Source organism: Formica exsecta, unplaced genomic scaffold, assembly GCF_003651465.1.
Source record: "Formica exsecta isolate Colony F162 unplaced genomic scaffold, ASM365146v1 scaffold625, whole genome shotgun sequence".
Classification (NCBI taxonomy): Eukaryota; Metazoa; Arthropoda; class Insecta; order Hymenoptera; family Formicidae; genus Formica; species Formica exsecta.
In genome coordinates, this window is record NW_021853387.1 from 133,948 (window position 1) to 148,506 (window position 14,559).

Genomic DNA, 14,559 nt, shown 5'->3' on the forward strand with positions numbered 1-14,559 from the left:
TTTAAAGAAAAAATAAATATTACGTTATCGGTTAAATTTGACAAATCTAGAGTAGAAATAGAATAAGTCTGAAAGTTACCAGATTTATTTTAATTCCATCTATATCGCAGATTTAGATATTTGTAAATCCGAAATGCATATCTCTAAAGTGGAGCTTATTAATTATGTATCTATTCCATTTTTATTCTAAATTTCTGAATTATCTTGCATAATATAAATCACGCATGAGAAGTATCAAATTTTAAACGATCTTTGATCAAATATTGTGATATCGTTGATATCAATGATGGAAATATGCAAATTTTATTTTATTTTGGTCTTTTAATTTGGCCTTGTCTATCTCATCGCTTTCCAAATAAGAAGACGTTGCTAAAAGCGATACATACACATGCTGCGAAGATTGGAAAGACGCATTTAATATTCCGGGTGGGTTCCTGTCTTTCGTAGGTAGTGATATTATGTAAATTGAAACCGCTTGTGAAGTGTCGTTTATAGAGAGATTATAAAATTGCGTGATATCACTATCTGTGTGATACACTTGTAATGATTTACTTATTCGTAGTTTCACTAAAAATGAGAGAAAAAGCGCGTTATGTGTATATAAATATATGTATATGTGCGTGTAGGATGAAATACATTTCGTGCGTTTCTGAAAAGAGTCAACGTGAAAAGCGTACATCAGCAATGGGGAAGTGAATTAGAAAGAAGCGCGCGCACACGTAGCAGAACAATAGACAATAGACGGAACGAAAGAGTAGACGTAAGCGTAGATGCTCGCACATGCGCTCTCCTTTGACAGAGCTCTTGATATAATTACAAAATCTATTACAGTCTAATAGCAGAGCGCGACTGTTTACCGATCATTCTCGGAAAACGCTAGTCTAAACTGATACATGTGATAATAAATAGTCGAAACCGAATAACCAATGACACCTTTGTTTCAGGGATCAGAATGCGGTGGATTGGTTATGTGGCCACGATTCTCTGGTGGTCGGGCATCGCCAGGTCTCTCAGCACGCTGAATCGAGGTCACAGTCAGTAATATGTCTTTTGGTGATTTAAGCACGCTTCTTGTCGGTATCCACGGCATCTCTCTGTAGTCTTCTGTGTGTCTTCTCTTCTCTCGTCTCTTCTCTTCTCATTTTTTCCTGTATACTTTCAAGCGAGCTGTTTGCAGCTACCGTTTCTCTCCCTCTCTCTCTCTCTCTCTCTCTCTCTTTCTCTCTCTCTCTCTTCTCTTTCTCATTTTTCTTCATTTCTCTTCGCTTCTATCCTCCCTTCACGCAACCTCTCTTTCTTTCGCCTGAAGATTCTCTCCTTAAATGTGTAACGCTTAATTGGAAGGAGAACTCGGTCAAGATGCAGTCGGTCGTGCATGAGCGTGAGAAAAGAAAAGCGAAAGAAGGTGCTACTTTCTTTTTTGTTTCCGATGAATTTCCAATCGAAAGAAAGAAAAGAGAGCTTTTCTTTATCTGTTAGCTCTTTACCGCTTTACGAACACGCACAATTGGCTGCGCGCAGCCAGCCGGCAAAGATCAGTTGTGATCTTTGCCGGAAGGGATGGACGAGTTCGCGTGCGGGAAAAGAATATATTTTAAATCGGGTCGTACTCGCGATGACTTCACTGTCAGGCTAACAAATTAGAAATATCTAGCGACTAATAATGCTAACTTTCACAATCTGTAATTTTTGTAACGAGATCCCGTCGCCCTCATCTCACGACGAGAGTATCGAGAACGGAACAATTACATCGATCTTTCGAGCCAAACGTAAACATCGACGGAAAAGAAAATATGCTGCGTAAAGAAAAAAAATCTTTGCGAACTTCCTATAACATAATGCAATTATGGCGCGCACTGACACGATCGTGTCAGTCTCCAAAGCGGAGAAAGCGACTACATCGTGAAGCTACATCGCGGTCGTAATTCACGTTACCCGAGTCTTGCCGTGACTCGGTTAATGACACGGGCCCCTCTCCATACTCCTTCCAGCAATTAAGTTTCGTTTTTTTACGCGATCTCTTACAAACACGTGTTCTTTGACAAGTGGTACACTTTCACCTGGCTTGATAGACTCGGCGAGATAGATCTCGTGTATGTAAGACATGTAAGACAGTCTAGTTGTCGAGCGCGCGACACACATGACTTATCGTGCTGTATCGGCGCGGCAAGACGTCATGCGATATTCATTCTTTTAGCGCATCCATCAAATTTAATATATGTAATCTTGTCGCCCGGAGAGTGTTTCCTTTCCCAATTCTTTTGAAACAAGCGCGTAGACAGAAACGTCCGTTTTGTGCAAAATTAAATTTGTCGACAGTATGATGAACGTTTCAACGCGCGTGTAACGTTTGATTTTCAATCTCGATGCGAAAAATGTAACGCGAGCGTGAGAATAAGGAGTCACAGACTTATTTCACAATATACAGCATAGATATTTCTAGTTCGGCTCTAAAAAAAACACCGCGGTTTTCAAGATTCTCTCTCTCTCTCTCTTTTTCTCTGTCTCTCTCTATCGGTTGTTGGAAATATGGAACAATTAAAGAATAGCATGATCTCGTGCATTTTATGTGCAGGTTACAAGATCAGTCCGAAGCCCTGTAAAGTGCCCGGTTCCGAGAGCAAGGAAGGCACGTGTATGTTCGTGTGGGAGTGCATCAAATCCGAGGGGACGCACGTGGGCGTGTGCGTGGACACGTTCATGTTCGGCAGTTGTTGCGTCCACAACACGACGGTAAACACGATAAGCGCGTCTCACCATTCTCATCGGCAGCAGCAACAGCAACAGCACGGCGATACGACTACGGGTACACTCAGGCCGATTCTGTTCGGCTCGGCGGTGTCAAACGAGACCACTAGACTGACCACGTCGACCTCCTCTCTCTCGAGTTGGAGCATAGGGTCGAGCACCACGAAACCGAATCTTCATCAGCTTTCGGGGTTTCACGGCTCGACCAGACCGTTAAAACCGTACCCGCATGGTGCCGCGAGACCCCTGCAGAAAAGGCCGCACGCGAAACCGACGTCCGAGTACGACGTTGACAGGTTGCAGACCCCCGCGGTATCTGTCTCCGCGTCCTCTCTGAACACGTGGACGGAAGATAGGCCGCAGGAAACGAAAAGACCCGGAGGTCATCACTCTCATCATCAGAAGACGAGACCAGACGAGGAAGCGACGAGCGAGAAACCTTTGTTCGTCCAAAGTCAACCGGACTTCAAGGACAAATTGGAGACCCATAACACGCTAATAGTACGTTTACCGGGAAAGGAGCACGCGGACAACGAGGTTGCTGGCTCGAGCAAGCCGGCCAAACCGGGTAAACCGAACAACCTGAGGCCGTTTGAGTCGAGACCGGACGACGGGAAGACCGGCGACGTCGATCTCAGCGTGCAGGAGACGATAAATCGGCCGAATGTCAATTCCGTCATTGAAAACGTAAGAACTCTTTCACTTTGAACTCGTTAATTATCGAAATAATTTAAAAATTATTTTTTTAATGATACATATGTTAATATTTGTTATAACTTTCTCCATATCGTCAAAGCTCACTTTTCTTGGAACAATTGTATTCGTTTAATTTTCCAAAGATAATTTTAATTTTGGTTGATTTTAGTTAATCCTGGCTAAAAAATATTTATATAAAAATAGAAGTAATCGAAATCATAGATATCTTGTCTAGGTCTTATGTTGGCAAACGATTCTCTTTCTTTATTTATTTTGCGCAAATCGATTAAAGATACTAAAAAGGTAATGGTTGATACAATATTCCTTCAATACTGCAAAGTATCGTGATTAACAGCGATCTATTCTTCGCGCGATGAAAGCATCATCAAGTTTAATAGAATATTGTTTTTAGCAGGAAACAGCGAAAGAGCCCCATCCGAATTTGAATTTCATACACATTGAACGACCGCATTGGGCAACCAAGCCAGCACAATCGAAACCATCATCGACGGATTTCCCGAAGCCGTTCTTCTCGGTCAAAACAACTACCTATCGACCGATCTCGATAAGTGGTCAGGCAGATCAAAGACCGAATTTTATCTCAAAACCGAATATCTGGACTCTGTCCATGAAAACATCGACGACAACGACCACCAAGCCGACTTACGTCAAGCAGCCTTCCACCAGGTATGCGACTTGTCTTCAAGTCGTCAGAGACAGTATTATTCTGTATTGCAAAAGAATTTGTAAAAAAAAGAAAGGAATTATTCCAACATTGCTCTGGAATCGTATACTTTGTCACTGGAAGTGGTATAAAGTGAGGTCTGAATAGCTCAGTGGTAAAAGCAGTTGCCCGGAAAGCGAAAGACTCGGGTTTCATTACCAATTCAGCCATTCATACCTCGCATATTTTTTCTAGTCCACAAATATTATTTTTTAGCAATTATTTGTCGAGTTGGAAAAGTGTGTAAATGTCCTACACGTCTCTCTGCCACTGATAGATGATTGCTACAGCGTGTTTGGGCACATACCTAATATCACCCTCCATTATATACATTCCTATTTATTACTTCGCGTGAATTACATATCGGACATAACGTAAAATTTGTTTTTTATTCTAGCGCAGCCGGATCCATACCACAAACTTCTCATTGGCAAGTAACTACAGAACCGGTCTTCGTCACAAAACAGAAACCATCGTCGCTGTCACCGTCATCCCCGTCGTCGTTCTCGTCAACTTCATCATTTTCATCATCCTCGTTTCCGTCGTCATTGTCATCATCGTCATCATCACCCAAACCAATGACCGCGATTACTGTATCGGAGACTGTACGAATACCATCTTTAAGTACGAATTTTCATTTCTGGTCAAACAGCTGGACGCCACCTAGGCCGTCCTTGAAACCGCACTGGACGGACAGTCCTGCTCTCCTTCAGAACGGACCGGAAAGCTTTCCATCGCGACCGAGCTTTAAGCCGACTGAGTCGCAACAAGTACGTCCAAGTATTTTCTCTCTTTGATAGATATTGATTGTCGCTCGATATTAACGTTACTCAATATCCCAATAGTCTTTTTATACGTTTGGCATTTAATCGCAAGAATTTATTTATATTTTAAACATCTGTACTGAAATTTTGAATAATTATATATTAATAATCTTATCAACATAATATTGTATTTATAATCGAGAAATTTATCGCCATGCAAGGTATTTATATGTACTATGCATTTTGCGTAGAGCGCCGAATATCAGAAGCCTCTAGGTTCGGCGCACTACATAACGACGTCTCACTTGGAAACATCGACTAGGCCACGACCAACGAAGAAAACCACAATGCTGAACACAACGTCGCCAACTACATTGATGTCCTCGACAACCATCCACACTACAATTAACCCGACGACCACGATGACGACAGTAACGATCGCGGAGAGTAGCACAGTCAGTGCTAGCACCATGAATGCCGTCATGACGCAAGGATCGACTGATCGCGAGGGAGCAACGGTGGCGAGCGAGAAGGGAACGGGTTCGGTGATGACGGTCGCAGCCGCTGACGAGAGCAAAAACATGCAGTGCGGAATACCGCCGTTATTCCCACGACCAGAGACACGGATTGTCGGCGGCAAGGACGCGCCATTCGGCCGATGGCCCTGGCAAGTGTCCGTGCGTAGGACGTCTTTTTTCGGCTTCTCGAGCACTCACCGGTGCGGCGGTGCGGTGCTCAACGAGAATTGGATTGCCACCGCGGGTCATTGCGTCGACGAGTAAGTAGTCACCGTTTCTCTTTCGTAAGATATTATTGTCGATGCTACTTGATTGTCGACTTTTAGTTTGCTGACATCGCAAATACGGATACGAGTCGGCGAGTATGACTTTTCGTCGGTCCAAGAGCGGCTGCCCTATGTGGAACGTGGCGTCGCCAAGAAAGTTGTGCATCCCAAGTACAACTTTTTCACATACGAATATGATCTGGCACTGGTGCGACTCGAAAGCTCCTTGACGTTTGCGGCGCACATCTCGCCCATTTGTCTGCCAGCCACGGACGATCTCCTGATCGGGGAGAACGCAACGGTGACGGGTTGGGGAAGATTGAGCGAAGGTGGAACACTACCCTCAGTGTTACAAGAGGTAATTTTCAGAGTTGAATAATCTCTTTCAGCCATAGTCCTATTCACTACTCAGATTTTTACTATTTTTTTTAAGGTTTCCGTGCCGATAGTAAGTAACGATAGGTGCAAATCAATGTTTTTAAGAGCCGGCAGGCACGAGTTCATACCAGACATCTTCCTCTGCGCCGGTTACGAAACTGGCGGGCAAGATTCGTGTCAGGTATGCTCAATTGTAAATTACACTTAATTCAGATATGATGCGATAGAAATATTTTATTGTTCTTTCATTACACGCAGGGTGACTCCGGAGGCCCTCTTCAAGTACGCGGAAAAGACGGCAGGTACTTTCTGGCCGGTATTATATCGTGGGGGATCGGATGCGCGGAAGCCAATTTACCGGGCGTCTGTACGCGAATCTCCAAATTCGTACCGTGGATTTTAAAGAACGTCACCTGATCTACTCTACGATAAACGCGACTATGATAGACGTACGAATGACAGGAGAAAACTTGGCGAAATCCGATGCGCGAATAAGCGATTTGCAATATTGCTTCGCACGATATCAAGAAACCAAGTCGGTCATTTTAGATTTTAGATTCCTCTCGCAAATGAGAACATGTCTTCTATCATTTGCATTTATTTATTTGTATTTACACTGCCGCTCACGAAATAACATAATCTGTGGTGTTGCTACATACAAAAAATATACTCACAAGAAGTGGAATATCGAATCATCGGATATACGTACTAGCGACATATGCAAAACAATCGTGCATTATAGCAGTATACACCGAGAACTTGTATTTATATATAAATCTAAGAGTAAGGAAATAATATATATTTTCTAGGTTAAAGCTACAGTTAAATAACCGAGGGAAGTCTGTAATAAAGAGGTCAAAGAAGTATTGTCTGATAGAGACTAAAGAGAACGTCGTTATCATTCTTGCCACTTTGCTACGAAAAATGGATATAATACGACATTTGGGAAAAGAGTTGTGATTTTTCGAAAATATTTTATATATATGCACCAACTATAAATTTATTATAATATAAAAACTATCTATTTTATTGTTGGAAAATTAGTTTTAATTAATAAATCCAGGTACCCGGATTCCACAAATTAGATAAATTCAGCTTAAGGACAAGTTACATCAGTAGTAAATCATGTGCAAAATGCGAATTTTTATAATTATCACAATTTTAATATTTTCATAGTTTTTTTTACAGCAAATGTGTATCATAAATGTGCTTGTGTCGATTAGCAAGACATATAAGATATCGCCCTTCCATTCAAAGGCTCGAGATAACTCGGAACGTTCTTCCAAATGCTCAATTGCACATTTTGAATTATACTGCCTCTCTTTCTTATCTTTATACTTCTTTATTTACTAATAGGAATCTGTACAGAGATCTGCACAATGTTAATTGCGTGTACTTGGTAATAGTTGTATGCGAGCTGGAGAAGGTGAAGTCTATACATTATAAGATATAGCTATTTATAAGTATCGCCAAATAAACGAGTGTTTATTTTAAAATCTTAGAATATATCGTAAATTATACATGTCTACAGTATTCTGGAATTAAGCGGATCGTCCACTCGACCGGCAATTAGACTCACCGAAGTCTCGGTGTCGACGATGAAATAAAGGAATGGATGCAAAGCTGTAAAAGGTACAGGTCCGGCTCTCTCGAACAGACCGTTACCTAAAAGAAAATTATAAACTTATTATTATTAAATAAACTTGCAAAACGCTATTTTTTAATCATAGATAATATTAGTAATATTTTCTAAAATATGTATCTTATGTTTCACATATCACAAAAGATAAAGTAATGAATTATGCGCATTTCAGAATAGAATTAACACAAATTTAACGGAGTGAAACTTTTGCGAAGAAATACTTTTAAAAAAATCTGTGATTTATAGAATTTGTACAATTTTCTTTACAATTTTTTGATAGAAATAATGCAATATTTTGGCCACGCATAGTACAAAGCTTATTGTTTGTGCTACTTTACGCAGTGCAAAGGAGAATCGTGTTTAAATTGAAAGGAATATGCAGAATCTAAATCGATGAAAAATTTTATATAAAAATATGTATAGAGAGAGAAAAAAAAGAGCGAGAGATTTAATATGAGTGCGAATTTGCAAGAGACTAAAATCTCGCTTCTTATTTTTTCTATAAATCAGGAGAAAAGAAGCTGAAAATTATGCAAATTAAAAACTTGTACATTGCTTCCTTATCATTTTATTTCGCTCACAAAGCTTCAGCTCCTTAAAGCAAGCGAGTTTTTTAATTTTGGCTTCCTCATAGAGAAATCTTAAAATTTGCGAAAGTTAGGATGTGTACAGACATATCTCAAAAAATTCAAAATTTTATAAAAAATAAATTCTTTCACCGATCTTCACTAAATTCAATACCAGCCATCCTTTAATAATATTCTATTCACGTAAAAAAACTTAACCCGTTATTTCAAAATTTGCGAAACTTAGAGCGTGTACAGACATTTCTCAAAAAATTCAATATTTTATAAAAAATGAACCCTTTCAACGATCCTCACCAAATTCAATACCAACCATTCATTAATAATACTTTATCCATATAAAAAAATTTAACCCAATATTTAAAAATTTGCGAAAGTTACAATGTGTACAGACATTTCTCAAAATATTCAAAATTTTATAAAAATTGAACTTTTTCACCGATCTTCACCAAATTCAATACTAACCATCTTTTATTAATATTCTATCCATATAAAAAATTAAATCCGATATCTCAAAAATTGCGGAAATTATAGGTTGTACAAATATTGCGTACATACACATACATACATACATACATACATACATACATACATACATACATACATACATACATACATACATACATACATACATACATACATACATACATACATACATACATACATACATACATACATACATACATACATACATACATACATACATACATACATACATACATACATACATACATACATACATACATACATACATACATACATACATACATACATACATACATACATACATACATATATACATACATTTCTTAAGAATATGATTTTTCGACGTTTTTGAATTTTAAACACATTGTATAAAAAACTTGAAAAAAATTTTGTCATGAAAACAAAGCTTCCTCTATGAGGAATATATTGTTATAATCTTTTTACGGTTACAAATCCCTGAATAATTTTCAGAACCTATAGTTTTACATTTAAAGAATAATAAATAAGAAATGTTTAGAGACAAAATAATCCTCTCTGTCTAAACATTTTTTATCATATCATTATCATACTTCATTTATAGTTAAAAAAATATATATACAGGGTGTCCTAGACCACCCGTACACCCCTTTTCCCCTCGAAGTCAAAAAATTTTTGTATGAAATATTTTTCTCTATATTTTCTCGACCGTTCCCTGCAAAGTTACGAGGGGTGATAGATTAAAATGAGACACCCTGTATAAGGTAGATGAAATGAACAATTTCGTAAAAACGTTTATAATGATAGAACAATTCAAAAATCCTCGGTGAATGTAAAAAGAGATGATGCAAGATTTTTTTTTATTAACTTTCATTGCGGCCTCAAGCCAGGATATCAGCAATTAAAATTGCGAGAACTGAACAACAATACTGAGAATATCTCTAATAGTAATCGATAATTTTATTCACAGTGGCGAGAAAATAGATGTTGCCTAACTACGTGTCCTCGAGACTCGCGTCCTCGCGAATAGAGCGCATTTGCATTTCACGAAGTTATATAAACGCATCAATTTCTGATAATTTACTTCACAAAAATTAAAAAAGATATTTTTATAGAAGAGCATCTGGCTAAACTATCAATTTCTTTTTTTCCCGAAGCAGAGACTATGAAATTGCAATCATTTTTAATTTTAATTTTATGACATTTTGAAGAGATAATGATCCATGCTCGGCATAATTATCACGAGACTTGATTAGCTTAATTGCTTGATTCTACATTTGTCCTCGGCAGTTTCACAATCTTAAATAAGACTCGGAAGCCCGTTTCCATATAATTTTGGCAACGCAAGTAGTCTCGACATTTCGAAGCATGGAAGCGGTTGTTAGGAATAAACAGCGTTAAGTAATGAAGATTTAGCAGAGCGTAAGAAGAAACAGCGAGTGGAAGCGAAAGGGGGAGAGAGAGAGGGGGAGGGGAGGAGAGAGAGAGAGAGAGGAGAGGAGAGAAAGAGAGAAAGAAAGAAACCAAGCATCTAGTAGTAATGGCCTGTCATCGAATGCGTGTTCACGACGCGTTAAGGAATATATTGTCGTCGCTCCATCGTTTACAAATTATGCGCACATTTCTGGGGTGCATTCGAACCGCGTGGCGAATCTTTGCAATTTTACCCGTTAATACCGGATATTACGTCAACGTGATTACCTCTTTGAACATTATTATCTCTGATGCCGCTTGAGAGTCGAGACAAATCGCTATTCGTGTCCGCTGTTGGTTCCAACAACTTAAATCACCTGTACGTGTTTAACATCCGGTCAATTGTCTGCATCCGAGACAGAACTAATTTTTCTAATGTTAGAGATAAATTAATATTATCGCGGTTCGTGCAATTGTACAATCACATAAAAGTTGAATCCGGATTGCGATGATAGTATCGATGTAAAGTAAAGTCAGAATTTGCGGATCGAAGTAATAATGAATAATAAATAATCGCAAATAATAAAAAACTCAATAATATAAAAACTCGAGAAATTATTAAACTGTCGAAAATATAAACTTAATTAATGAAAATGGATTCGCAGTTATCATTTGTCATCACATTTACAAGCGAGAAAAAGTACAACATGTAATTAAGAAATATATAAGAACGCATTATAGAAAAAGAAAAGGAAAGATGATGCTAAAAGGATTATACGCGCAAAATTATATAAATTGGACTCTTAAATTCAGGACGTGAGCATTAAGGAAAAGAAGGATATGATTACATTATGTTTGTGAAAATATTTACCGTTACCGGGTTAATTGAAAGGAGGTGGTGTGCGCGACAGTGCATGAAAAGCAAGAGTAAGAGAGAACCTGGAGGCAGATATCGGTAATAGTCCCTTCGAGGTGGAACGACATTAGACGACTCACGAGAATGGGTACGGTCGGGTCTCATGTAATTCCTTATATTGATCCCTATACTCTGTTGCACGTCTCGGGCGTATACACCAAGATCGGATGTCATGGGCGAGAGATCGGCCAATCTAGGCTCGAACACGTCCACGATTCCCAACTACAAAGGAGAAACATAAATGTAGAAAGCTCATCGTAAAAAGTCCTTTTTCGATACGGATTCATTGAGAAAATATTTTGAAAATGAACGAGCGAACGCGCAAAAATAAAATTTAAAAAATTATAATTATATACGTATATATGCTTAACATTATAAAATTGTTTTACACCTTTTTATGATTCCTTATGAATAATTGTTGATCAAATGTTGGGATAAGAGCCTTTGAAAATGGATGAAAACACCGTAGGAATTGCAGAAAACTAGATGTGATTTTGCTACGCGCAATCAGCTGATTGTAATTTTTGCTTTTATTTGATATCGACATCGAAGAGTATGACATATTATTCCGCTTACCCTTTGCAGAAATGACGTCAGTGTGACGAAACCGCGTAGCATGAACGAAGGTATCGTGGCCCTGACCCAAGTAGGCTGTAATCGCTTCCTCAACGATCTCAATGACTTTGCGCTAAGATCTCTCGCCAGACGATGCGTGTCCGTTTTATCCGTCGGCATGAGAAGAATTATATTGTACCGGGGATCCTCCAAAATATTAAGAGAACAAGATTTATTATATTACACGCCTATACTTGCACGAGATAAATTCGGGAACAGCTTATATTTAATTTCTAAAGATAAGTTGCGGTTAGAGAGAGAGCGACGCTCTGTCTATGCAGTACAAAAGTAATAATTTGAGCTATGAATTATGATTAGAATCGTGGAGAAAAAGTGTTTATATATTCAAGAAAAATTCGAAATTAATAGTTAAAAAAATTATATATAAGTTGAACGATTTTTTTCAAATTCTAAATAAAATAGAGTAGATGAACTGGATTTTCATTTAGACTTACGTCTAGAGGAAATTCGAGCGCGACAGCGTGCAACGATGGGAAGTACGCGAAAGGCAGCACGGCGATGTATCTCGAGGCCGATACTGAGGAAACATCGCAACCGTTCACCAGAAACGATATCTCCGCTGTAGAATCTTCGACGTGAGATTCGCTCGGGTTTACCGTGCTGTACGATTTCCAAATCTCCAAGTCTTGCATCCAGATACCTTCGTCTAAAAGATAACAGTTCTAATTCCAAATCGGAGAACACAAAAGGGAAGAGTTTTTATCCCAAATGTTATATTCCCATAAATGCAATAAATACTTTATGTAATTTTTATTATAATTTTATGATTTTTTCTGCTGGAGCGTAAAAAGTTCATGTATTCCGGGATCACATAATTTAATTAATAATTTAGTCGCGATTAATACACGCGATAATCGAAGATGATGCTCGAATGTACCTGGATAGCTGGAGAAGTATCCACGTGGACTCCTCGCTCTGCGTTCGCGTAGATTGGGCGATGTCGACTCATTTTTAACGGTACCATCGTTCATTACAACTTTCAAATCTGACTCCGATCCTTTCTTCTTTCGATCCATCGATACAACATTCCCATTCGTCGATGCAATCGCCTGATTATCCATGAAACCGGCGAATGCGGAGTCATTCGAATTTCCGACGAGATTGGTCGGAGTCGTCGTATTTGTCGCTCGGATAGATGATATTGTTGTTATTGTAGCGGACGCAGTAGCGTCGTCATTAATATTGATGATTGCCGTCATTGCGAGATCACGTATAGGAGCAATTATCTCTGGAGTAGTATTTCTGGCTGGAAGAGCGTCCACCGATGTCCTACTCGATTGCAAAAAAACACTGTTATCCGTCATAGTTTCGATAACGGGACTTGGAGTAGCTAAGTTTGTAGTGCTGGTTAAAGATGTCGATATCGCGGGAATTAACGAATTCGAGGTAACGGTATTCGCATCGGTGACAGACATGTTAACGGGCGTCACATTGACAATAATCGCGGCGATCGTAGTCGGCGAAATATTTATCGGTATCTCGTCACCCATCGCACTGGCATTAGCCGCCGTTATCGTATCTAGGCTATGCGGTACTTGAATATTCGCATTAGAATTTGCATTTTCTACATTCTCCATAGCGGCATTAGGAACGATGATATTTGCGACGGTTTTGTCTGTTCCAGCATCCTCGGCAGCGATTGTCGAAGTAGCCTGCGGACTCTGATCGCCTGCGACAAGAACCGTGGTCAGATTCGTTTGGCTATCCGCAATGACTGTTGTTGATGCTGGCTGGATACCTTTGCCGAAAGTAACCGCAGGTAAGGAATTTACTGTCGACGACGTACTTAGAACAGCTGACTCGGAACTCGCGACTGTAATCGATTGCACATCGATTGCATCCATCGTGACGCTTTGTTGAGTAATGTCTACTGTGGTAGCTGAAGCAATCGTTGTTTCCGAAGGAAGCGTTGTAATGGTTAACGTTATCATCGTCGTGTCCGGCTCATTCGCAGTATCTATCGTCTCTATCGGGATCGTTGAACTGGCAGTGGACATTGGAAGTTTGGTTGTATCCGAAGGATCTCCCGTATTGACGGTAACGTTCGCTTCTTGCTCGATACTCGACAGATCGAAACCATAAAATCTCAAAATGTCTTCGTATTCGGGACGAAGTCTAGTGTTCTCCCTGCTCAGCGTCAACCCGCCCAGGAAGCCATCGGCATTGAGGTAATTCTTGAAATCAGTAAAATTTTATAAATAAGTGAAACTATTCGCTCTAATCAAACTTTTACACCAATTATCAGCTTTATTTTTCTATTTAATCCATCTCATATCTATAATATTAAGCAAAATATCAAAGGATAAAAAAGAATCCGAGAGATGTGTAAGAAATTGAAGCGCCTTTCGGACGATATTTCTTTAGACATTTGCATCGCTCTTGTGGGATCTTACTCTTAATCGTCGGTGAATATCTCTGAGACCGATCCTGGTAACATCCCTGGATGGCAATCCTATGGCTTCAGCAATCTGTTGATATCCCCTACCGGTGGATCCTTCATAGAGCGCCACCAATACGAAGGCAACCCCCGTAGGCGAGAACGCCACGTTTCCGTGCGCCGCGTATTGCTGAAGAATTTTCAACCCAAGATCGTTGACGACGTCGGTGATCACGTCGACCGGACGCTGCGTGTCCGCACGATACCAAGGATCGTACCTATAAGCGTACGCGAACGACACTGCTACAACATAACAACACAGTCGGAAAATTTAGAATTTATATAATTATAATATAATTGTGTAATTATATATTATATATATATTTTTAATTTTATTAATTAGATATATAATATATTTTATATATTATATATCTC

General features: G+C 39.2%; 2 protein-coding genes across 7 annotated transcripts in view; one reads left to right on the forward strand and one right to left on the reverse strand.

The window, feature by feature from the left end:
- Positions 1–459: 459 nt before the first annotated feature.
- Positions 460–7,114, forward strand: LOC115242770 (serine proteinase stubble). The gene is made up of 8 exons (XM_029819299.1): positions 460–1,034; positions 2,576–3,435; positions 3,860–4,131; positions 4,566–4,938; positions 5,184–5,710; positions 5,777–6,074; positions 6,150–6,275; positions 6,353–7,114. The coding sequence occupies exons 1-8, from the start codon at positions 953–955 to the stop codon at positions 6,509–6,511; spliced, it is 2,697 nt and encodes an 898-aa protein (XP_029675159.1). The 5' UTR covers positions 460–952; the 3' UTR covers positions 6,512–7,114.
- A 300-nt stretch (positions 7,115–7,414) lies between these two features.
- The window catches only part of LOC115242771 (probable maltase-glucoamylase 2), a 9,718-nt gene continuing 2,573 nt past the window's right edge, over positions 7,415–14,559 (reverse strand). For 4 of the 6 annotated variants that reach the window (XM_029819300.1, XM_029819303.1, XM_029819301.1 and 1 more), the window contains exons 3-8: positions 14,141–14,427; positions 12,625–13,921; positions 12,182–12,393; positions 11,688–11,873; positions 11,135–11,333; positions 7,415–7,759 (exon numbers count right to left, since the gene is read on the reverse strand). In XM_029819300.1, the coding sequence (XP_029675160.1) occupies positions 7,620–7,759; positions 11,135–11,333; positions 11,688–11,873; positions 12,182–12,393; positions 12,625–13,921; positions 14,141–14,427 (2,321 nt within the window). In that variant the 3' untranslated portion in view covers positions 7,415–7,619. The remainder of the gene's footprint in view (positions 7,760–11,134; positions 11,334–11,687; positions 11,874–12,181; positions 12,394–12,624; positions 13,922–14,140; positions 14,428–14,559) is intronic. The other 2 variants (XM_029819304.1, XM_029819305.1) reach the window with 2 other exon arrangements.